Genomic DNA, 23,178 nt, shown 5'->3' with positions numbered 1-23,178 from the left:
TCTACAGCTTCTCTCTCTCTCTCTCTCTTTCTCTCCTCTTTTGTATTACTTATCTTTTTCTTCCTTCTCTTCATGGGCACTGACCTGTAACTCCCAGTACCAGTATGTGGCTAGCATCCACAATGAGCTTTTCATCAGAGAGACCTACAAGGTGTCCTAAAAGAATGACAGATACCTGTCAGAGTACTTGATGACCCACCAAAGGTTAGTGATAAGACCCTATTGCTGAAGACACCATAGGCAGTTGACTCATAACATTGAGTGACATGGCTGGAAGCTGGAAGAGGGTCAGTCCCCAGACAGCGTGTCTAGTGCCAGGTGCTACATGGGTGACTGGAGGAAAATGACCAATATCTGTCCAAGCAACTCATGGTCTAACCTACTTACCAGCAAATGACCTGTTGTGATGCTCACACAAGTGCAATAGTGGTGCACAGCCATGGTGGGAACCATCTGCTCTTGATTTGGCTAACTGGTTAGCTCAGTGGAACAGAACCCACAGCTGGAGCTGGGAAACAAGTCAGAACCATATCAAAAAATGAGCCTGCTCTCCATTATCAAGCTACCACCAATCGTGGGCTACAAGAGGGCCTATACCTATTAAATTCTCTCTAAAAGAATATCTGGTGCTAACTTTCCTCTCCACTGAAGAATCTGCTTCTCTTTTTCAGAAAGACGCAGATCCTAAGGACAGAACCACCCCATTGTACCTCAAAAGGGCCCCAGCTGAAACTAAGAATAATTGGTGAAACAAGCAAGGAGGCTGTTTTCTTGGTGAACCTGGTACCAGCACAATGGTGAAGAAGATAAGATATAGAGAACAATCAACTCCTACCAAATCAGATATCCAGAGACACAAAGGCTCCCAAGGCCTCATCACTGAAGCAGACCTAAAATGAACCCAACATGGCTAAGGGAAATTTGTGGAAGAGGGGGCAGAAAGAATGTCAGAGGCACACGTTGGGTCATGACACACAGACATTTCCTCCTACCCATAACTGAGGGCTAACTCCACAATGCATGACCCATATACCTCAACAAGGAGGGGCCAAGGGGAGGATGGAGGACAGGAAAGAGGCTAACAATGGTACCAACTTGACTATATTCACTGAGTACAAAACTAATTAATTAAAAAAAAATCTAAGAGGGTATGAATAAGCCATCTGGAAACGTGCTCTTTGGGACAATGGCATGCCCAGAAGCCATAGATTGTCACTAGAAAATTTTCAGTACTGGACATGAGATACCTTCCAGTGAGTTGTTGGCCAGGGAGGTCCCTAATGCCCCCAAAACATTATAGGCCATTGCTGAAGCTCTTGGTTTCCCACCAGGAATAGATAGTAAGACCTATTGCTGAACACTCCACATACTTGGGCTGCAAAGTCACTGAGAAATCCTGCTGGAGCTGAGCTGAAAATCTCCCTGTAGATCAGATGAGAGAAAGCTGGAAAAAGCTACGCTGCATGCAGTTCCATGGGAGATGAGGAATCACCAGTGGAGATAAACAACAGTGGGCACACTGCAAGCCTATAATTTGGCCAGCCAGGTCAAATGAGCCAATGGGTACCACAGTGGCATGTCTGTTATGAGGAAACCAAACCTCTCTCTAATAGGACTGGAGGGCCACTCTATGGGAGGGAATAGATAGCTGGTACTGAAAACCTATGATGGGGGAAGTCATGAGCCCTAGGGGCATTAACATCTGCTGGTGTCTGGCTAAATGTATATGCTATGCTCATCAAACTTCCTGGTAAGCACTTCTCTTAATGTTCATACACCGATATTAATGCTACTCTCACTTGTGGTTACCGAAGCTTTTCTTTTCAGATGGTGACGACCTTGGGATGACTCAGAAGGCACAATAGTGCTGAGAAGAAATGACCAGAGGAGTGCTCAACACCATAACATCTCTATTATACCTTCCAAGGCTCAGGGCCCATTGTGGAAAAGGTGGTGGAAAGAATGTAAGAGCCAAAAGATGGGTAGGACTGCTTACAATGCACTCTTCCAAACACAAAATGGCCTGGATAGATATCCATGACCTCGCAGTGCCTGACACTATCTACACAACACCATCGTAATAAGAGGAAAAGATGATGACATCAAAATAAAAAGAGACTGATTGAAAGGGGAAAGGGATATGATGGGGAATGGAGTTGCAAAGGGGATAGTGGGGGGATTACCATGGTTTATAGTCTTATTGTCAATAATTATGGAAGTTGTCAATAAAAAAAAAAAATCAAAACTTTGTTGGTATAGTAGGACAAAAGATCCAAATCATCTAGCTTCATCAAGCAGTAGCCTCTGCCATTTTATTTTGCTATTTGTAAATAAGCTGTGTTGCAGCAAATAACAAATCTAAGCTTCTGAAGTAGTTTATTTCCTTAATAGAAAGCAAACTTTTGGTTATAATGACAGTTCTGAAAGTATTAATTAAGTATTAATTAATTAATTAATTGTAGCTGAGCACCAAGGTGCGACATGCCTATCATGCCAGCACTCAGAAGGCTGAGGCAGGAGGATCACTCACCTTAGGTTCAAGGCCAGTATGTATTATATACTGAATTCCAGTCAACACAGGCTATAGTGTGACCAGCCTCAAAACAAGCCATCTCTCCAGCCCCTACTTATATTTTTTAAAAAGCCTAACTTCTTTAGGTATCCAAAAATTATTTGGTCATTTGTACAGGATAAGTTTGTGACAAGTTTATATTTTCCCATGATTTATATATGAAATATGCCTTTTCTTGATGACTCCAAGCAACCATCAAGGACAACAATCATTAAGCAGAATTTTCTTTTTTTTTAAAATTATTTATTTATTTATTTATTTGAGAGCGACAGACACAGAGAGAAAGACAGATAGAGAGAGAATGGGCGTGCCAGGGCTTCCGGCCTCTGCAAACAAACTCCAGACGTGTGCGCCCCCTTGTGCATCTGGCTAACGTGGGACCTGGGGAACCGAGCCTCGAACCGGGGTTCTTAGGCTTCATAGGCAAGCGCTTAACCGCTAAGCCATCTCTCCAGCCCCAGAATTTTCTTATGCTGAAATATCTACAGGCTTTTGAAAGTAGACAGGACTAAGTGCATTCATATTCACACTCATTCCTCATCCTCAATTGCATTCCATCTCACCTTAAGGGTGTTTGTCTAGTAATTTTGTATATACCTTTCCCTTACTTACTTACTTATTATTCCATGACTTATTTATGTATTTGAGAGAAGTGGGGATAGAGAATGGGCATGCAAAAGCCTCTAGATGCTGCAAACTCCAGCACCAAGTACCACCTTGTGCATCTGGCTTATGTGGGTCCTGGGGGATTGAACCAAGGTCCTTTGGCTTTGTAGGCAAGTGCCTTAACCGCTAAGCCATCTCTCCAGCCCCTGAATTAGATTTTTTTAACAGTAGGATATACAGGTTATAAGATGACAATGATGTTTCTTAAATTATTAAAATTCAACTTTGATTTTTTGTTTGTTTCTTTTGAGTTACAGTCTCGCTCTTGTCCAGGTTGACCTGGAATTCACTATGTAGTCTCAGGGTGGCCTTGAACTCATGGCAATGCTCCTTCCTCTGCCTCCCAAGTGCTGGAATTAAAGATGTGTACCACCATGTCTGGCTTTAAGTTTTAATTTTAATGTAATTTTTTGGCTGAAGGTACAGTTCAAGGCACATGCACTAGGCTCTGGGTTCCAGAACCAGTGAGTGGCTTGGTAGGGTACAACCTTTCTATATTATTTAGATTCTATTCTCAAGGTGGTGGGAACAGGAAAGAATTCTGGAGTGATCTATTTTCCTCTAAGCACAAAAACTCATTTATAGAGACAAGTTGATATGGTAAAGGTTTCTACTGCATCACTATGCATAATTGGTGTCACTGTTCAGATAGGCACTCAAGACATTTAGAAAACTCCTTTGTAGGAGGGGATATGATGGAGAATAGAGTTTCCAAGGGGAAAGTGGGGGGTGGTAGGGCATTACCATGGGATATTGCTTATAATCATGAAGTTGTTAATAATTAAAAAAAACAAAAAACAAAAAAAAACTCCTTTGTGAGCCAGGTGTGGTGGTGCATGCCTTTAATCCCAGCACTTGGGAGGCAGTGGTAGGAGGATCGAAGACTACATAGTGAACTCCAGGTCAACCTGGGTTACAGCGAGACTCTGCCTCAAAAAAACCAAAAACAAAAAAACAGGGCTGGAGAAATGGCTTAGTGGTTAAAGCTCTTGCCAACAAAGCCAAAGGACTCAGGTTTGATTCTCTAGTACCTACATAAAGCCAGGAGTTCGTTCACAGTGGCTAGAGGGCCTGGTGTGCCCATTTTTTTCTCTCTTTCTGTGCCCTTCTCTCAAAATAAATAAATAAATAAACGAATTAAATACAAAAAACCCAAAAAACAAAAAACTCCTGTTGGCAATAACAAATACTTAAGTCATCTACTGAACATTTACCATGTTAGGCACTGTTCTACATGTTTCCCATTTTCTTCATACTTGAAAAATAGAAAAGCTAGATGGGCCTGGTGGTACAGGCCAGTAATTCCAGCTCTTCAGAAGGTGGAGAATTTCAAGTTCAAAGTCTAACCATAGCCTAGAGGGGAAACTGACAAACTAAAGATGAAATTATAAATATACAAGGGACCTAATATCATAAATTATTCTGTAGGTCCACATTACCAGTTCTGTAACTTTTATTTTGGATCATGTACTGTAATAAAGGAGATTCTCTTATCTGCAACTGAATGCAATTCTAGTTGGTATGAGTATTCCAGGCTATCCAAATCTGCTTTTACTGCCCTTTTGTCTTATTGCCCACTCATTCCTCACTCAGTCAAGTATTTATTCATGCTTTACCCCCAGCACTTTGCATCCAACTCTCTATTACTAAACATGCAATGTTCTTCCACACCACTGTGTTTGTTTTCCTAGCAGATGTTCTATACATTTATACATTTTCATTGAAATGTCATTCTTTTGCTTGGGCAAAATCCCACTGTTTAAGACCCAACTCAAATACACTGTTAACTTGCTCTTCCTTTGTTACACTAATAATTCTATTTGCCCAGGATAGTAGTTTTGGTTTTCTTTTCTTTCTTTTTTTTTTTTTAATGTGTGTTTATGTGTGTGTGAGTACATAGCTAACATATTTAACCGTTCACTGTAATCACTTAATGATATCTGCTTTTCTAGTTGGACGAGTAACTGCTTCCTTGTAGGAACTGTCTTTTAAATACATACATACACACACACACACACACACACACACACACACACACACACACACACATATATCATTATGTTTGGAACATGGTAAATTATAAATAAATATTTTAATAAAGAACAAACCAACAGCTGAATTTTTTCCCCAGGCAGGGACTCATACTGCCCCAAATGGCCTTTATCTTACTATGTACCTTTGAACCACCTTGATCCTTCTGCCAATGTTTCCTGATTGCTAGGATTATAAATGCATGTCAGTGCACCTGATCTCCTTAACTGGATCATTAAAAACTTATTTACATTCACAGATTATAGTGATATACACCTATAATCGCAGCATCCAAGGCAAGAGAATCACCAGTTCAATGCCAGCCTGGACTATGCAGCAAAACCCTGCCTCCCCAACCCCCCACCCCAGAAAAAAAAAAAAAAAGTAAAAGAAGTGATTTATAATTCCTGAGTTTTCTCTGCTTTTGTCCCTGCAAGTATTATTCAACCTTTTTTCTTTCTTAATGTACAAATTAAAAAATTTTACTTTCTTATTTTCTACAGGACAAAAAGAAAACAACAACAACAACTTAAAAATACTTGAATTGTTGGCCAGGGAGGTCCCTGATGCCCCCAGAACATTAAAGGCCATTGCCAAGGCCCTTGGTTTCCCACCAGGAATAGATGGTAAGACCCTATTGCTGAAGATTCCACATACTTGGGCTGCAAGGCCACTGAGAAATCCCGCTAGAACGGAGCTGATAACCTCCTCCATGTAGACCAGCTGACAGAAAGCTGGAAGCCATTCTACATGTAGTTCAATGGGAGAAAGAGACAGTGAAGATACTCAACAGTGGACACTGCATGCCCTATAATTGGTCAGCCAGGCCAAATGAGCCAATGGGTGCAATAGTGGCAGGTCTGTCATGATAGAAACCAACTGCCCTCCAATTGGACTGGAGGCCTGCCCTGGGGGGGGGGGGCACATCCCTGATACTGAAAACTTAAAACAGGGTAGTCATGAGCCCTAGGGGTATAACATCTGCTGATGTCTGGAAAAATATATATACTATGCTTATCAAACTGCTCAGTATGCATTTCTCTCAATATTTATACCCTTATATTAATGCTACTCTCACTTTGGGTAGAGAATCGTCTCTTTTCAGATGGTGGTGACCATGGGATGACTAAGAAGGTATCATAGTGTGGGAAAGAAGTGACTGGAGTACTGACTAGCACCTCAATTACACCTTCCAAAGCTTGGGGTCTAATGCGGAAGAGGTGGTCGAAGAATATAAGAGCCAAAGAAAGGGTAGGACTCCTTACAACGTGCTCCCTCCAAAAATAAAATGGCCTGGATATCCATGATCTCACAGTGCCTGACACTACCTACACAAGATCATCATAAGAGGAGGGAAAGATCATGACATCAAAACAAGAGAGACTGATTGAGATGGTGAGGGGATATGATGGAGAATGGAATTTCAAAGGGGAAAGTGGGGGGTGGAGGGAGGGTATTAACATGGGATATTTTTTATAATCATGGACAATGTTAATAAAAATTGAGAAAAAAAAGGAGAGACTGATTGAGAGGGGGGAGGGGATAAGATAGAGAATGGAGTTTCAAAGGGGATAGTGAGGGGAGCGAGGGCATTACCATGGGATATTGTTTGCAATCATGGAAATTGTTAATAAAAGATACATTAACAAAAAAAAAAAACTTGAATTGACCAAATAACAACATGAAAAACACAGAAAGCATTATACCTATAGAGGAAGACTGTGGACTAATCAGAAGGTCCTCTTGGACTTGCTCACTTCCTGGCACTGTCTGCTGATCACTCACTGAGCTCTGAGATGCACTGACAGGCTGGGACACTTCTTCATGCACCTCCTCATCACTTAATCTCTCTACTTTGACGTGGATATCTTCTTCGGTACCCAGAGGCAGGGTAGTTTTTGTGCTCTCACAAGTCACATAATCTGCCATTCGTCTACCTGCCTCAGATGGCCCAGGTAATTCTAAAGTCCGTGCATTTTCTGCCTGCTTAGATTTCTCAGGCTGAATCCTTCGATCAATTCCGAAAGGGAAAGTCCAGGGAAAAGCTAAAGAAGAATCAACTGGCTGGTTTCTATTTTCTGCATAGGAAGTTGAAGAATTCAACACCTGGGGAGAACTTGTTTGTGTACTGCACTTTACCGGACTCTCAGGAGACATAACGATGTAGCTTTTGCGTTTTCTCCGGGATTCTCGGCAGACAGGAATGGTTCTTTCTACCACACTACACTCGGAAGACACTGGAGAAATGCTTCCATCTCGAGAAGTGAAATTGCAGTTAGAATTATTTTCTTGTCCAGCATCTAGACCCTTTTCTGGTTGGCTATTGGGTGTATTCCATAAAATACTTGATTTCATGAACTCTGAGCAGGTACTAGCAACACTAAACATTTGCATATAGCTGGCTGCAGCTAGAACATCAATAATATTTTCTGTGTTAATTGACAGAGTGGCTGTATAGGCATATTCTAAAAGAGGTATAAAGCCAGTCACTGTAACATGATGCAGATCCAACACATTTGTGTTCTCATCCTCTGCTTGGCCTACAAGTTTGGTGCGAAAGAAATCACTGCAAGCTGCTAGTACCACCTTGTGTGCCCTGAAGATTTTGTCCTGGACACGGATAGTGATATCACAAAAATGTCCATCGTTTCGCAACATATTTAGTTTTCCAAGCATTTCCTGGCTGTGGGAGGAGGAGCTATGAGTAAATGTCTTCACACCCATCTTTTCCTTCCTCTTCTACAGATACTCTTCAAGGTTGCAAATGAATCAGTGATGTCCTAAAATACAGAAAATAAAACATCAAATGATGGTTTTACAGTTAAAATAGGCAATTTAAATAATTTTCAAGTGGTACTGTCCTAAATAAAAAGCCTCAAAGATGATAGTGAGAAACTTCAAGTATAAAAAGTATTAAGCCAGGCATGGTGGTACACGCCTTTAATCCCAGCACTCAGAAGGCAGAGGTAGGAGTATCACAGTAAGTTCAAGACCACTCTAAGACTACATAGTGAATCAACTCAGGTCAACCTGGGCTAGAGTGAGACCTTACCTCAAAAAAAAAAAAAAAAAAATCTCTTTATCAGGTGTAGGGGCACACTTTAGTAGTCTCAGCATTTGGGAGGACTGCCTCAAGTTCAAAGCCAGTCTGAACTACACAGAGTAAGACTGTTTTAAATAAAAATACACTCTCAAAACCAATCAGTAGATGTGGTGATTTGATTCAGGTAGCCCCATAAACTTAGGTGTTCTGGATGCTAGGTTCCACAACTGATGGCAATTGGAAATGAACACCTTCTGGAGGTGTTATATTGTTGCAGGTGGTGTATTGTTGCAGGCGGTTTATGGGTATTATAGCCAGTTTCCCTTTGCCAGTGTGGCACACTCTCCTGTTTCTGTTGTCCACACTCTGCTCATGTCATTGTTTCCCCTGCCATCATGGAGCTTCCCCTCAAGCCTGTAAGCCAAAATAAACCTCTTTCTTTGCACAAACTGCTCTTGGTTGGGTGATTTCTACCAGTAATGTGCACCTAACTGCAACAGTAGAGGTAAGCATGGGGGAAACAACTGAGAAAAGAGGATCACTGTGAGTTCGAGGCTAGCCTCATAACACAGTGGATTCTGGGTGAGCCTGGGCTAGAACGAGACCTTACTTGGGGAAAAAAAATCAGTGGTCTATAAATCACTACGTTAATGACCTACATTTAAAAAATTATTTGAATGAAAGTAAGACACAGAGGGAGAGAGAGGGGGGATAAGTGCCACAGGGCCTGGAGCCACTGCAAACATCTCTAGACGCATGTACCACCTTGTGCATCTGGCTTGACATGGATACTGGGGAATTGAACCACGGGTTGTAAGGCTTTGCAGGCAAGGGCTATAACTGCTTTTAAATCACAGTTTGAAATCATGACAATTACAAACTGTTCTCTATGTATCAGGCACTATTTTACATGTTTCACATCTGGTAATATTATCAAGATATTTGTCTATGAGTTCAAGGCCAGCCTGAGACTATATAGTGAATGCCATGTTAGCCTGGACTAGAGACCCTACCATGAAAAACAAACAACAAAAAAGGTATCTGCCCATCACCAGAAAGACCTGCATGATAGGAGGAAAAAAATGATGACATCAAGACAACAGGGATGAGTTTGAAAGAAGGGATTCAGTGAAGGGGGATAGAAGAGGTTAAAAAAAAAAAAAAAAAGGAAAAAGTAGTCCCAGCAGTAAGAACAGTCGCAGCACCTGGCTTTTTCCATGGGTTCTTAGGAATCTGAACTCAGGTACCCGTACTTGCTCTACAAATGCTTTACCACTGAATGAAGGGAGGAAGGAGGGAAAGGAAGGAAGGAAGGAAAACTGTGGAGTTGGGCACGGTGGCACATACTTTTAGTCCTGTAACTGTGGTGGCTGAGGTAGGAGGATTACCATGAGTTCAAGGCCAGCCTGCTGCTACAGAGTCAGTTCCAGGTCAGCCTGTGCTAGAGTGAGACCCTACCTCAAAATAAATAAAACAAAACAAAACGAAAACAAATCCAGGTGTAGGAGTACACCTTTAATCCCAGCACTTGGGAGGCAGAGAGGTAAGGGGATCCCAGTGGGTTCGAGGCCACCCTGAGACTCTATACACAGTGGATTCAAGGCCAGACTAGAGTAAAACTCTACCTTGAAAAACAAACAAACAAGAAACCAGGGCTGGAGGAATGGCTCAGCAGTAAAGGCACTTGACTGAAAACTCTAACAACCTGTGTTCCATTCCTCGGTACCCATATAAAGTCAGATGCAAAGTGGTACATATATCTGGAGTTCACCTGCAGTGGTTGGAGGCCCTGGCATGAGCCCATTCTCATTCTCTACCTCTTGCAAATGAAAAATATTTTAAAACATTAAAAAAACCCCACTTGGGCTGGAGGGATGGCTTCGTGGTTAAGGTGTTTGCCTGCAAAGGCAAAGGACCCAGGTTCAATTCCTCAGGACCCATGTTAGCCAGATGCACAAGGTGGCACGTGTCTGGAGTACAGTGGCTAGAGGCCCTGGCGTGCCCATTCTCTTTCTCTTTTTCTCTCTGTCAAATAAATAAATAAATAAATAAATAAAACACACTTGAGTCAGGCATGGTGGCACATACCTTTAATGCCAGCACTCAGGAGGCAGAAGTAGGAGGATCACCATGAGTTTGAGGCCACCCTGAGACTACATAGTGAATTCCAGGTCAGGTTGGACTAGAGTAAGACTCTACTTCAAAAAACCAAAATAAGGGCTGGAGAGATGGCTTAGCGGTTAAGCGCTTGCCTGTGAAGCCTAAGGACCCCAGTTCGAGGCTCGGTTCCCCAGGTCCCACGTTAGCCAGATGAACAAGGGGGTGCACGCGTCTGGAGTTCGTTTGCAGAGGCTGGAAGCCCTGGTGCGCCCATTCTCTCTCCCTCCCTCTATCTGTCTTTCTCTCTGTCTGTCGCTCTCAAATTAAAAAAAAAAAAAGAAGGAAGGCACTAAGGCCTTTGCTCCTAATAAAAAGAAATAAAAAATAAATAAATAAAATACTTGTATCTAAAATAGACAATACAGAGCTGGATGTGGTGGTGCACACCTTTAGTTCTTAGCACTGGGGAAGAGGTGGGAAAATGAGGTAGGAGAATCACTGTGAGCTCAGGCCAGCCTGGGGCTACAGAAAGTGTCCCAGGTGACCCTAGACTAGCCTGAGACTTTGCCTTGACAATATAGAGAACTCTTAAAACTAAAAGGCAAGCCAGACGTGGTGGCACATGCCTTTAATCCCAGCAGAGATAGGATCGTCATGAGTTCGAGGCCACCCTGAGACTATACAGTTAATTCCAGTCAGCCTGGACCAGAGTGAGACCCTACCTCGAAAACAACAACAACAAAAAACAAACAAAAACAACTAAATGGTTAAAAAAAAAAAAAAAGACAGCTCACTTAATTAGATCCTCATGACCAGCTATGAGGTATGCTAGCCCCTTTTTGGTGTGTTTCAGAGAAGGGCCAGTGAGGAATTAGGACTTTCATACCTTCTCAGTGATGAGGACTCACTCCAAGTTAGTAGAGACATGAGCAACAGCCCCAAAAGCTGTTCCTTTCCTGCTGGCCAGGGTGGTTTAGAAAAAGGCCAAGCAAGAAATGTAACCTTCCAACACCATCCAGGAGTAACAGGGCACATCTTCATGCCCCAAAAGTATATCAACAAAAGCCACATAATATAAGGAATTTGGACTTACAACTCTACTTCACCGCAATGAGGGAGTGCCTAATCTTCCCTCATTGGCATGGCATCAGAGGATGCTTCCTTTAATGGGGAATTTTTAAAGTAAACATTTACTCATTTGAGAGGGAGACAGAAAGAGGCAGATAAGAGAGAATGGGTGCACCAGGGCCTCTAGCCACTGCAAATGAACTCCAGACACACATTGTGTCACCCCAGCATGGATACTGGGGAATCGAATTTGGGCCCTTTGGCTTTGGGCCATCTCTCCAGGCCTAATTAAGGATTTAAGGAAGATCCATTCAGTTTCAGAATTTAAACTCCAAAATGCCCAGATTACAATAAGACACCATTCCATATATATAATCAAGAAAATATGAACTTGGTTAAGACAGTTTTTAGATGCCAGCATTGAGGTGATGCAGAGGCTGAAATAATTTCACAATGATATAAAAAGCTGCTATCATAAATATTGAAAGAAACAATTATGGCTAGGTGTGGTGGTGCATACCTTCAATCCAAGCATTCTGGAGGCTGTCAGTTCAAGGTCAGCCTGGGGCTACCTAGTGAGACCCTACCTTGAAAAAACCATGAAGAAACAATTATGAACATGCCTGATACGAATGAAAAATCTCCAAACTTCAACAACTACTAATATAGCAATGGCAAAGAGCTACCATTTCACACTTACTAGGGAAGCTGGAATGACAAAACACAGTAAATTGTTGGTAAGGACCCTAAGAAACTGCGAAATTATATATGTTAGACAGGAATGTAAACCACTACAGCCAGCTTTAGGAAATTGTCTGAAGTTACCATATGAAAGGATGGCTGGAGCTCAGTAAAGCACTGCTGCACAAGGGTAAGGACCTGATTACCAGATATGTAATGGAGTATTATTTAGCAGTATAAATGAAGTCTTGGGGGCTGAAGATGGCTTAGCAGTTAAGTGCTTGCCTATGAAGCCTAAGGACCCCGGTTTGAGGCTCAATACCCCAGGACCCACGTTAGCCAGATGCACAAGGGAGCACACACATCTGGTATGCCCATTCTATTTCTCTCTGTCACTCTCAAATAAATAAAAATAAACAAAAAAATTTAAAAAAAAATGAAGCCTGGATACATGCTATAACATGGAACCATAAAAATATTATATATTGTACAATCACATTTATCTGAATATGTAGAACAGAGATAAAACAGATAAAAATCAGTATTTAGTTAAGATAAGGAGATAAGTAAATTAGAGGGTGATAGCTACACATTAACTTATTGGTAAAAAAACAACAACACAGTTTGGGAAGAGAGAGATGGCACAGTGGTTAAGGTGCTTGCCTGTGAAGCCTAAGGACCCAGGTTCGATTCTCCAAAACGCACATAAGCCAGCTGCACAAGGTGAAGCATGTGTCTGGACTGTCTGCAGTGGCAACAGGCCCTGTGTGCCCATTCTCTCTCTCAAATAAATCAATAAATAAAATAGTAAAAAATACACAGCTTAATAAATACACTAGAAGTCACTGGACTTTACACTGCAAACGGGTAAATTATATGTACAGTTCATTAACTAGGAAGCCAAGGCTGGTCTTGAATGTGAGATACTCTTCTATCAGCCTTCACACTTGTAGTCACCAAACTGCCAATCAATATTTTTATATCCAGCAAAAATATCCTACAGGATGGGATACCTTCCAGTGAGTTGTTGGCAAGGGAGGTCACTGATGTCCCCCAAACATTACAGGCCATTGCCAAGGCCTTTGGTTTCCCACCAGGAACAGATGGCAAGACCCTATTGCTGAAGACTCCACATACCTGGGCTGCAAGGTCACTGATCCTGCTGGAACTGAGCTGATAACCTCCTCTATGTAGACCAGCTGACAGACAGCTGGAAAAATGCCATGCTACATGCAGTTCAATGGGAGAGAGAGAAATCACCAGTGGAGATACCCAAACAGTAGACATTGCAAGCCTTAAATTTGGCCAACTAGGGCAATGAGGCAACGGGTGCAATAGTGGCATGTCTATTATGGGGGAAATAAACTGCCCTCTAATTGGACTGGAGGCCTGCTCCATGGGAAGGAATACATTCCTGATACTGAAAACCTACAACAGGGGTACTCTGAGCCCTAGGGGTGTAATGTCTGCTGCTGTCTAGCTAAATGTATATACTATGCTCATCAAACTGCCCAGGAAGCCCTTCTCTTAATGTTCATACCCATATATTAATGCTATTCTCACTTTTTCCTTAGACAATTTTCTCTTTTCAGATGGCAGTGACCTTGGGATGACTCAGAAGGCACCATGGTGCTGAGAAGAAGTGACAGAGAGTACTCAGCACTACAGTATCTCTATCACACCTTCCAAGGCTTAGGGTCCACTGCAAAAGAGGTGGCAGAAAGAATTTAAGAGCCAAAGGAAGGGTAGAATTCTTTGCAATGTGCTCCTCCAGACACAAAATGGCCTGGATATCCATGACCTCACAGTGCCTGACACTACCTACACAAGAGCATCATAATAGGAGGAAAAGATGATGACATCAAAATAAAAGAGACTGATTGAGAGGGGGAGGGGATATGATGAAGAGTGGAGTTTCAAAGGGGAAAGTAGGGGGAGGGAGGGAATTAACATGGGATATTGCTTACAATCATGGAAGTTGTTAATTATAAAAAATAAAAAAGAAGAAAATCCTATAGGGATGAAAGGAAAAGTACATCACTTTCAAATGAACAAAAACTAGAAAATGTGTTACAAGCAGGCCTACTTGAAAGAAGGACTACAAAGTTCTTAAAATGTAAGAATACAATAAAAGAACAACAACAAAAAATACAGACAAGTCTACTCTTAAGCTTTCTAAATTGTCATTAATTAAAGCAAAAATAGTAAAGATTTTTTTGACATAGTTCTCATAAGCAACACAAAGAAAAAAGACAAAAAAAGGAAGAACATAGGAAACAAACAGAAAACAGCAGATTTAAGTTTTAACATATCAAAAAACACATTCAATGAAAATCATTTAAACTCAAACCAAGAAAAAAATAAAAATATTGGATTAAATTGGATAAGCCATCCGTAAAAAATTAATTTAAAGGCTGGGCGTAGTAGTGCAGCCTTTAATCCCAGCACTCCAGAAGCAGAGGAAGGAGGGTCACCATGAATTCGAGGCCACCCTGAGACTACATAGTGAATTCCAGGTTAGTCTGGGCTAGAGTGAAACCCTACCTCAGAAAAAATAATAATTTAAAACATGATCAAGGTAGGGTGAAAGTAAAAGAATGAACAAACTACAGAACTGCATTATTTAAAACAGCTGCTAGCCATGTCATTATTTTAAATTAAAAAAAAACCCTGAAAGCTCAGTTTCTCAAATCTATTTCCCCTGTATCAAGTAGAATATAAGAAAGGCTAAAGGTTTAGCTCAGTGGTAGAGAATTTGCCTACCATGTATATGGGCTTGATCCCCAGTACCCACAAGGAAGGAAAATAAAGTACTTTTATGGTATCACTTTATTTTTGAAAAGTTGTAAAAATCTGTCTCACCTAAGCTATTTAATAAGCAGCAGTTAATTAAGGTTTTCATTGTAATACCACTATCTCATTTCTCCCTCTCCAAAGCTACTAATAGCCACTGTTTTGCTTTTGATCTCTATAAACTAAAGTACCTATATTTGTCCTTTATTAAGCATAATTCACTTAGCATAATGTTCTCAAATTGCTCCATGCTGGAGTAAGTCAAAATTTTCTTAGTAAAGCTGAATAATATTACATGTATGTATCACATTTGTTTTATCCATTCATCTGTTTAAACACAGTTGGGTTTCTTCCATGGGCTTTATTTAAATTTCCTATTCAAATGAACAAAATCAAGTTTCATTCCCAAGTCTAGACTCTACAAAGAGATATTTGAACAGGCCATTTATTCCTACAGCCTTCTAGTAATGTGACTGAAGTTACTCTGCTGTACTTTCTTTCTTTTCACCTGACCAAAAGCAGCTAATGGGAGTTTTGAAAAAGCATGGTACGAGCACAGGCTGGACACCACCTCTGCCACAGCAGGTGGAAAACAGCAGTTAAAGGGAGGAGCTGAGTTCTGGTAAGGAGTGCTAGGTATAACACACCTTCCCCAGGAAGACTCCACCTCCCAAACTGCTACCAAGCTGGGGACCAAGTATTCAGAACACATGAGTTTATGTACACCTAACTCAAAACCACCACTGACTGAACAAAATTCTGGTGTATTTCAATGCTAATTTATAAATAGCTCACATTTCTTCTTTCCAAGTTGCCAAGCTCACCTGTATTTTAATTAATTTCTGATACATATGACACTGATGCTCAAGTATGATCATCCATGGTCAAGTATTGTTTTTTTATTTGTTTTTGTTTTTTCGAGGTAGGGGCTCAGGCTGACCTGGAATTCACTGCGTAGCCTCAGGGTGGCCTCAAACTGTGGTGGTCCTCCTAACCTCTGCCTCCCAAGTGCTGGGATTAAAAGCGTATGCCACCACACCCAACAAGTTATGTATTTTTAAAAATATTTAATTTATTTATGAGTCTCCTATCAATATCTGAAATAATTCCTCCTTTCACAAGCACAAGTGGAAAATAATAGACCCTAATGTTAAACTTGTTTTTTTTTTTTCCATTTGTAACACACTGTACTAAATATGTAAGGTCTTATCTACATGGGTTTGATTACAGAAACTAATAAAGTATTCTTTAAATAAAAAAATTACAGATCCTCTCCTACCTATAAGTATTTATTGATAAAGTCATTTCCCAAAACAACAGTATTAACTGCATCTGCTACCAATAGATGATGGGTTTGTTGTTGAGTTTTATTGTACTCCTAACTGACTCGGTACCCACTATGCAGCCTTTAACTCACAGTAACCCTCCAGTCTCAATTTCCCAAGAGCTGGGATTACAGACATGGTCTACCATGCCCACTGATATTTCATTCTTGGCTCTCTGGTCTTCACCAGTTTGTTCTGTTCTTGGTTTTCTAAGAAAAACTTTTTTTTGAGGTGTTTATGAATATTATATCTAACATACAAACCAGTCAGAATGCTGAAAGTGCTAATAAACAGATGTTATGATGGAAATAAGATGCAGAGATAAATGTATTAAGCAAGAGTGAGAAAAATAAGCATGTTATCCTATAAATGAAGTAAATACTAAACAGCATGAATGACTGTGAACAAGAATTCTAGGGATGGAGAGATGACTTAGCAGTTAAGGTGCTTGTCTGCAAAACCACAGGACATAGGTTTGATTCCCCAGGGCCCATGTAAGCCAGATGCACAAGGGGGCACACACATCTGCAGTTCATTTGCAGTGGCTGGAGGATTCTCTCTCTTTCTCTCTACCAATTTCTGTGTTTCTCTCTCAAATAAATGAAAATAAAAACAAAAAGAAAAAGGTAATTCTACAATAGGGCTGGGATAACTTAGCGGTTAAAGCATTTGCCTGCAAAGCCAAAGGCTCCATTCCCCAGGACCCACATTAGCCAGATGCACAAGGTGGCACATGCATCTGGAGTTCATTTGCAGTGGCTGGAGGCCCTGGGGTGCCCATTTTCTTGCTCTATCTCTTTCTTGCTCCTTCCCTCTTTCGCTCTGTCAAATAAATAAAATAAGTATTTTTTTTTAAAAAAGAATTCTACAACATATAAGTATAAATACCTACATAGTAACTAATGATGATAATCAGGAAAAGGGAAATAAAGAAAACAGTGGAGAAAAAGAAAAGTATGTTGTTAGGATAGCATGAACTCTAGTCATCAGATTTCAAGCCTGTTAGTCTTCATGCTCTTTAAAAGTTATTGAGAACTCCAAATAACTTTTATTTATGTATTTTATTTAAACCAGTATCTTCTAATACTGACTATATTACAGATTGAAACTACTGGCTGGGGAGACAGTGCTCAGTGGTTAAATGTGATTGCTTGCAAAGCCTCTGGGCCTGGGTTCAATTTCCCAACATTTGTGCAAAGCTGGATGCCAGGATGTGTGCCACAAACTGATGGTTGGCACAGACTCCAAAGTGAGATCCTGTCTCAAAACACATAAACAAGGAAGCAGACAAAAACCCAAAACCAGAAAAATGACTTGGAAGCACCTTAGATTCAAATGAAACTGAGTCCACTTGTCACTCCAAACTTTGTGACTCATGCATCTGGAGTTCATTTACAGTGGCTAGAGGTCCCGGCACACCCACTCTCATTCGCTCTCAAATAAATGAATAAAATTTTAAGAAAAAGCTCTACAAGAAAAATTTAAACAAAGAACAACAATCAAAGTGGAGAAGAGCGAGCGAGACATTAAGTTTCATTTACTCATTTCCATTTTAAGAGTTATTAATACAAAAGTGCATGGCAAAACAAGGCTCAGATGGAACACACAAAAAGATCAAACCTAAAATTTGTGGGTGTAGTAGAACTCCATAATGAAAGTATAGAAAATGTTTTCAATATAATTATAGTAGAAAATTTCCCAAATAAGACCAAAAAAGAAACTCCTTACATGATATTATAGTCAAACAAAAAATATACAGAACAAAGTGTATTAAGAAATAGAAACACCAGATCACATATAAAGGCAGGTCCATCAGAATAACAGCTGATTTTTCAATGGAAATTTAAAAGCCAGAACTGTAAGTCCTGAAGGATCACAGCTGCCAGCTCAAACTACCTATACCTTGCAAAACTATCAGTAATAACAGAAGAAGAAAGAAAAATTTTCCATGATAAAGCAGGCTAAAGCAATTTATGATCACTTAACCAGTTCTACACATGATACTGAAGAGAATATTTCAGACTAAAGAAAATAGTAAACTGGGTGTGGTGGTGCATACCTTTAATCCCAGCACTCAGGAGGCAGAGCTAGGAGGATTACTGTAAGATAGTCTGAGACTATATAGTGAATTCAAGGTCAGCCTGTGCTACAGCAAGATCCTACCTCAAAAAAAACAAAACAACAACAACAACAACAACAAAAAAAAAAACAGAAGAAGAAAATGGTAAACACAACCTACAGGCTACAGGGGGAAATTAAATGATGTTAAGAATGGTAGTTTGACTGTCCCCAATAGACTTGGGTGCTTATTAAAAAGCACATGTGGGGCTGGAGACACGGCTTAGTGGTTAAGGCATTTGCTAAGAGCCTAGGTTTGATTCCCCAGTACCCACATAAGCCAGATGCACAAAGTAGCACATGTGTCTAGAGTTCATTTGCAGTAGCTAGAGACCCTGGCATGCCCATTCTATTTATCTGCCCCCCCAACCCCGTCAAATAAATAAAATAAAATAGTTTTTTTTTTTTTTTTTTTTAAAGTGTGTAAGTTGGATTTCTAGTTGCCTGGCTGAAAGAGGTGTCACCATGGGCAGAGCTGTTTTCCAGCCTAAGGTAAGCAGAGTGAGTTCTGCCTGGAGTTCCCTGAAGTTTACAGCCAGAGTGTGTTTGCTTACTTTGTGGTGCTAGTGTATAGCTGTCTCTCTCTGGATCTGTGTAAAGGTCAGCTTCTTCTACTAGTTTGAGGCTTCCACTCCCCTTGTCTGTAAGCCTGAAATAAATCCCATTCCTCCCATAAACTGGTTTGGAGGTTCATCCCAGCACTATAGAGCTGACTACATCATAAAGCAAATGAGGACTAAACACTACAAAAATTGGCCAAATGATATGAACACACCTTTCAATAATAGCACTGAATAGTAATAGTCTCAGGGCCAGGAAATGGCTCAGTGGATAAACACTTGCCGTTGAACTCAAATTCAGATCCCCAGACTCCACATAAAAACCGAAAGCTATAGTAGTCTTCTGTAACCCTAATGTACCATATATAGTGAGAAGCAAGACAAAGACTGGAGAATTTCTCAGCAGTTTGTGAAGGGAACAGTGAACAAGAGAGTGTTTCTACCTCAAATTGAGGAAGACAGTAGAAGATGGAAAAGAGGTTCAAGGATCTGAAGAGTTAACAATGTCAGTTTGATGTTATCTTACCCTGGTCCGCATAGCTTTGGTAAAGAAAACAAGTAACAAGTACTGGAGAGATGGCTCAGTGGTTAAATGTGCTTGCTTACAAAACCTGATGACTTGGGTTTGATTCCCCAGTACCCATGTAAAGCCAGATGCACAAAGTGGCACATGAGTCTGGAGCTCTTTTAAAGTGGCAAGAGGCCCTGGTCTGCCCATTTTCTCTCTCTGCTAACAAACAAACATTAAAAAAAGGAAACAAAGGGGAATCCCATTCACTGTCAGTAAGGTTGTAAACTGGTACAGCTACTATGGAAATCAGTGTCGTTTCTCAAAAAGCTAAAACCTAACCAATCAACCATGTGACCCAACTATATGGCTCCTGGACAAAGAACTCTATCCTACAACAGAGATAGTTGCAGATCCATGTTCATTACTGCTTTATTCACAGTAAGTAGGAAATAGAATCAGCCTACATGTCCATCAACTAATGATGAAAATGTGGTATGTATACACCAGGGAATCTTACTCAGTTGTAACATAGAATGAAATTATGGCCAGGCATGGTGGCACATGCCTTTAATCCCAGTACTTGGGAGGCAGAGGTAGGAGGATTGCTGTGAATTCAAGGCCTGGAAATACGGTAAGTTCCGGGTAAACCTGGACTAGAGTGAGACCCTACACCTGGGAGAGTTTGGGGGAAACTTGCTCAAAAACCCTGTACAGGCTGGGGAGATCATTGGTCCTAGACTAAAAACGACTACTGTGAGGCTAATAGATAGGTTGTTGTTAAACTACTTTCCAAATATTTATGTTAATACCCACGGATGAGTGCTGCCCACAGCCTTAAAGTTTAGTGAAGTTTCTTTCTGCAGTAGGCAGAAGTTAATGCAGAGATGTGTCTATCCAAAGTGCTGAGTATAAGTGACTATTTGTGTGGTCAGTCCTAAATGGAACATCTGTATCATCCCCTCCAAGACTCAGGGAACATCATGGAAAAGAGGGACAGAAAGAATATAAGATCTGGAGAATCAACAGGTGGACTACTTTTTTCTGTATACAACATGACCTTTACACTCATGAACTCACAGCAGCTGTGGTTTCCTCTGCACAAGACTAGGCTGATTAACATTCATCATGGGTGAGGAGAAAGGCTTATGAGACCCTATCCCTCAAAGGAACTACTGGCAATTAATAGTTGCTGGGGAAGAAAGTCACGTTCTATAATGATGTAGCCAATGGTAAGTTGTTCATGCTGTAGTAAATACCCCTCCCAAACCATGCTCACGTAAGGAACACTGAAAATTCAATCACACACACAAATCAAATAAACAAAAACGCCATGAAAAATAGGATAGAGTGAGAGGAAGAGGGTAATGTAGGGTGATATGATCATCAAAATACATTAGATACAGGCATGTATTAGTAATCTTAACAAGAGAAAAAAAACCATTTTTTTCTTTGTTATTATTTTTAAAAAATTTATTTGGGGGGAAGGGAGGGAGAGGGAGAGAATGGGTGTGCCAGGCCCTCCAGCCACTGCAAATGAACTCCAGATACATACGCCACCTTGTGCATCTGGCTTAGGTGGGTCCTGGGGAACCCAACCTGGGTCCTTTGGCTTTGCAGGCAAGCGCCTTAACCGCTAAGCCATTCCTCCAGCCCTCACTTTTTTTCTTTTTTCGAGGTAAAGTTTCACTCTAGTCCAGGCTGACCTGGAATTCACTAAGTAGTCTCAGGGTGGCCTTGAACTCTCGGTGATCCTCCTATCTCTGCCTCCCAAGTGCTGGGATTAAAGTTGTGTGACACCTTGCTTGGCTTCCAGCCCTCATTTTTTTAAAATTTTAATTATTTACTTATTTGAGAGAGAAAGAAGGGGAGAGAGGAGAATGGGCATGCCAGAGCCTTTAGCCACTGCAGACAAGCTCCAGATGCATGCGCCACCTTGTGCATCTGGCTTCCATGGGTCTTGGGGAAATCCAATGTGGATCCTTTGCCTTTGCAGGCAAGTGCTTTAACCACTAAGCCTTCTCTCCAACTCAACAAGAAAAAAAAAATCAAATAATCATTATGAGGTGAGAGAACTATCTGTTCCATTGTGAATATGGATGCATTTAAAGCAAAAACACCCTATAAAACTTACATAAAAATACTCAATTATAGTCTACAAAATGTCAGGAAACCACAGAGGAAAACTGTTTTAATATATTTAACATTTACAAGGGTATTAAAAGGAATGCCAGGAATGGTGGTGCATGCCTTTAATCCCAGCACTTGGGAGACAGAAGGAGGGGGATCTCTGTGAGTTCAGGGCCAGCCTGAGTCTACACAGTGAATTCCAGTTCAGCCTGGGCTAGAGACAGACCCTCCCTCAAAAAAATAAAATAAAACAAAACAAAATTAGTTAACTGGGCTACAGATATGGCTCAGCAGTTAAAGGCGGTTGCTTGCAAAGCCCAAAAGCCCGAGTTCAATTCCCTAGTACTCACATAAAGACAGATGAACAAAGTAGCACATGTGTCTAGAGTTCGTTTGCAGTGACAAGACACCCCTGCAGTCTCATATTCTCTTTTTTTAAATTTATTTTTGTTTATTTTTATTTATTTATTTGAGAGCAACAGACAGAGAAAGAGGTGGAGAGAGAGACAGAGAAGGAGAGAGGGAGGGAGGGAGGGAGGGCATGCCACGACCTCCAACCACTGCAAACGAACTCCAGATGCATGTGCCCCCTTGTGCATCTGGCTAATGTGGGTCCTGGGGAATTGAACCTAGGTCCTTTGGCTTTGCAGGCACACGCCTTAACTGCTAAGCCATCCTCCAGCCCAACTGACAGGATGTATAAAATGTTTCACATAGGTGAGATATTAGAAAAGGCACATCAGGGCTGGAGAGACGGCTTAGCAATTAAGATGTTTGCCTGCAAAGCCAAAGAACTCAGGTTTGACTCCCCTGTACCCATATAAAGCCAGATGCACAAAGTGACACACCCATCTGGAGTTGTTTGCAGTGGCTAGAGGCCCTGATGTGCCCATTCTCTCTCTCAAATAAATAATCTTAAAAAAGAAAAAGAAAAGACACATCAAACGCTAGGTAGCAATTATCATCACCACCAATTGGTTCACATAGTGGACCACAATAGCTCTAGCTGCTGTGTGGTTATACATACCCTTGCTAACTGTTTGTAGCATTTTTTTCACTGCTTTTACCTGTCCTAATCTATGTTACCAAATCTGCTACAGAATGAGGGCAAAGCGATTCATAGCACATGCATTCTTTGTATCAATCCAATCTACTCTGAAAGCAAGAGATGCTCAATGCTAAGGAAAGCAGTGAACACTGAATACACACCATGGACACAGTTTTTGCTTTTCAACATCTGGTTGATAGGTAGCCAATAAACTGTTGAACTGTGTTCTGCCTACTTTGTACAACCATTCCTCCCTTTAAAAACTGTTGGAGCCGAGTGTGTTGGCGCACACCTTTAATCCCAGCACTCGGGAGGCAGAGGTAGGAGGATCTCTGTGAGTTCGAGGCCACCCCGAGACTACATAGTGAATTCCAAGGTCGGCCTGAGCCAGAGTGAGACCCTACCTCGAACAAAACAAAAACAAACAAAACTGTTGGGATATAGTATTTGAGACCAGGGAATCATGAACTTCTAGCAAACATGGCCTCATCCAAAACAAAACATGCTATCTTCACTATCAATACCCTTGTATCTG

General features: G+C 41.0%; 1 protein-coding gene across 4 annotated transcripts in view; it reads right to left on the bottom strand.

Moving 5' to 3' along the window:
* Zbtb44 (zinc finger and BTB domain containing 44) overlaps positions 1-23,178 on the bottom strand; it is a 47,765-nt gene that overhangs the window by 19,727 nt on the left and 4,860 nt on the right. For all 4 annotated transcript variants that reach the window (XM_045145525.1, XM_045145526.1, XM_045145527.1 and 1 more), the window contains exon 2: positions 6,976-8,049. In XM_045145525.1, coding sequence (XP_045001460.1) covers positions 6,976-7,993 — 1,018 coding nt within the window. In that variant the 5' untranslated portion in view covers positions 7,994-8,049. The remainder of the gene's footprint in view (positions 1-6,975; positions 8,050-23,178) is intronic.

The sequence above is a fragment of the Jaculus jaculus genome, chromosome 3 (assembly GCF_020740685.1).
Source record: "Jaculus jaculus isolate mJacJac1 chromosome 3, mJacJac1.mat.Y.cur, whole genome shotgun sequence".
Taxonomy (NCBI): domain Eukaryota; kingdom Metazoa; phylum Chordata; class Mammalia; order Rodentia; family Dipodidae; genus Jaculus; species Jaculus jaculus.
The sequence above is the reverse complement of the archived record's forward strand: the minus strand, read 5'-3'. Positions and strand labels throughout refer to the sequence as shown.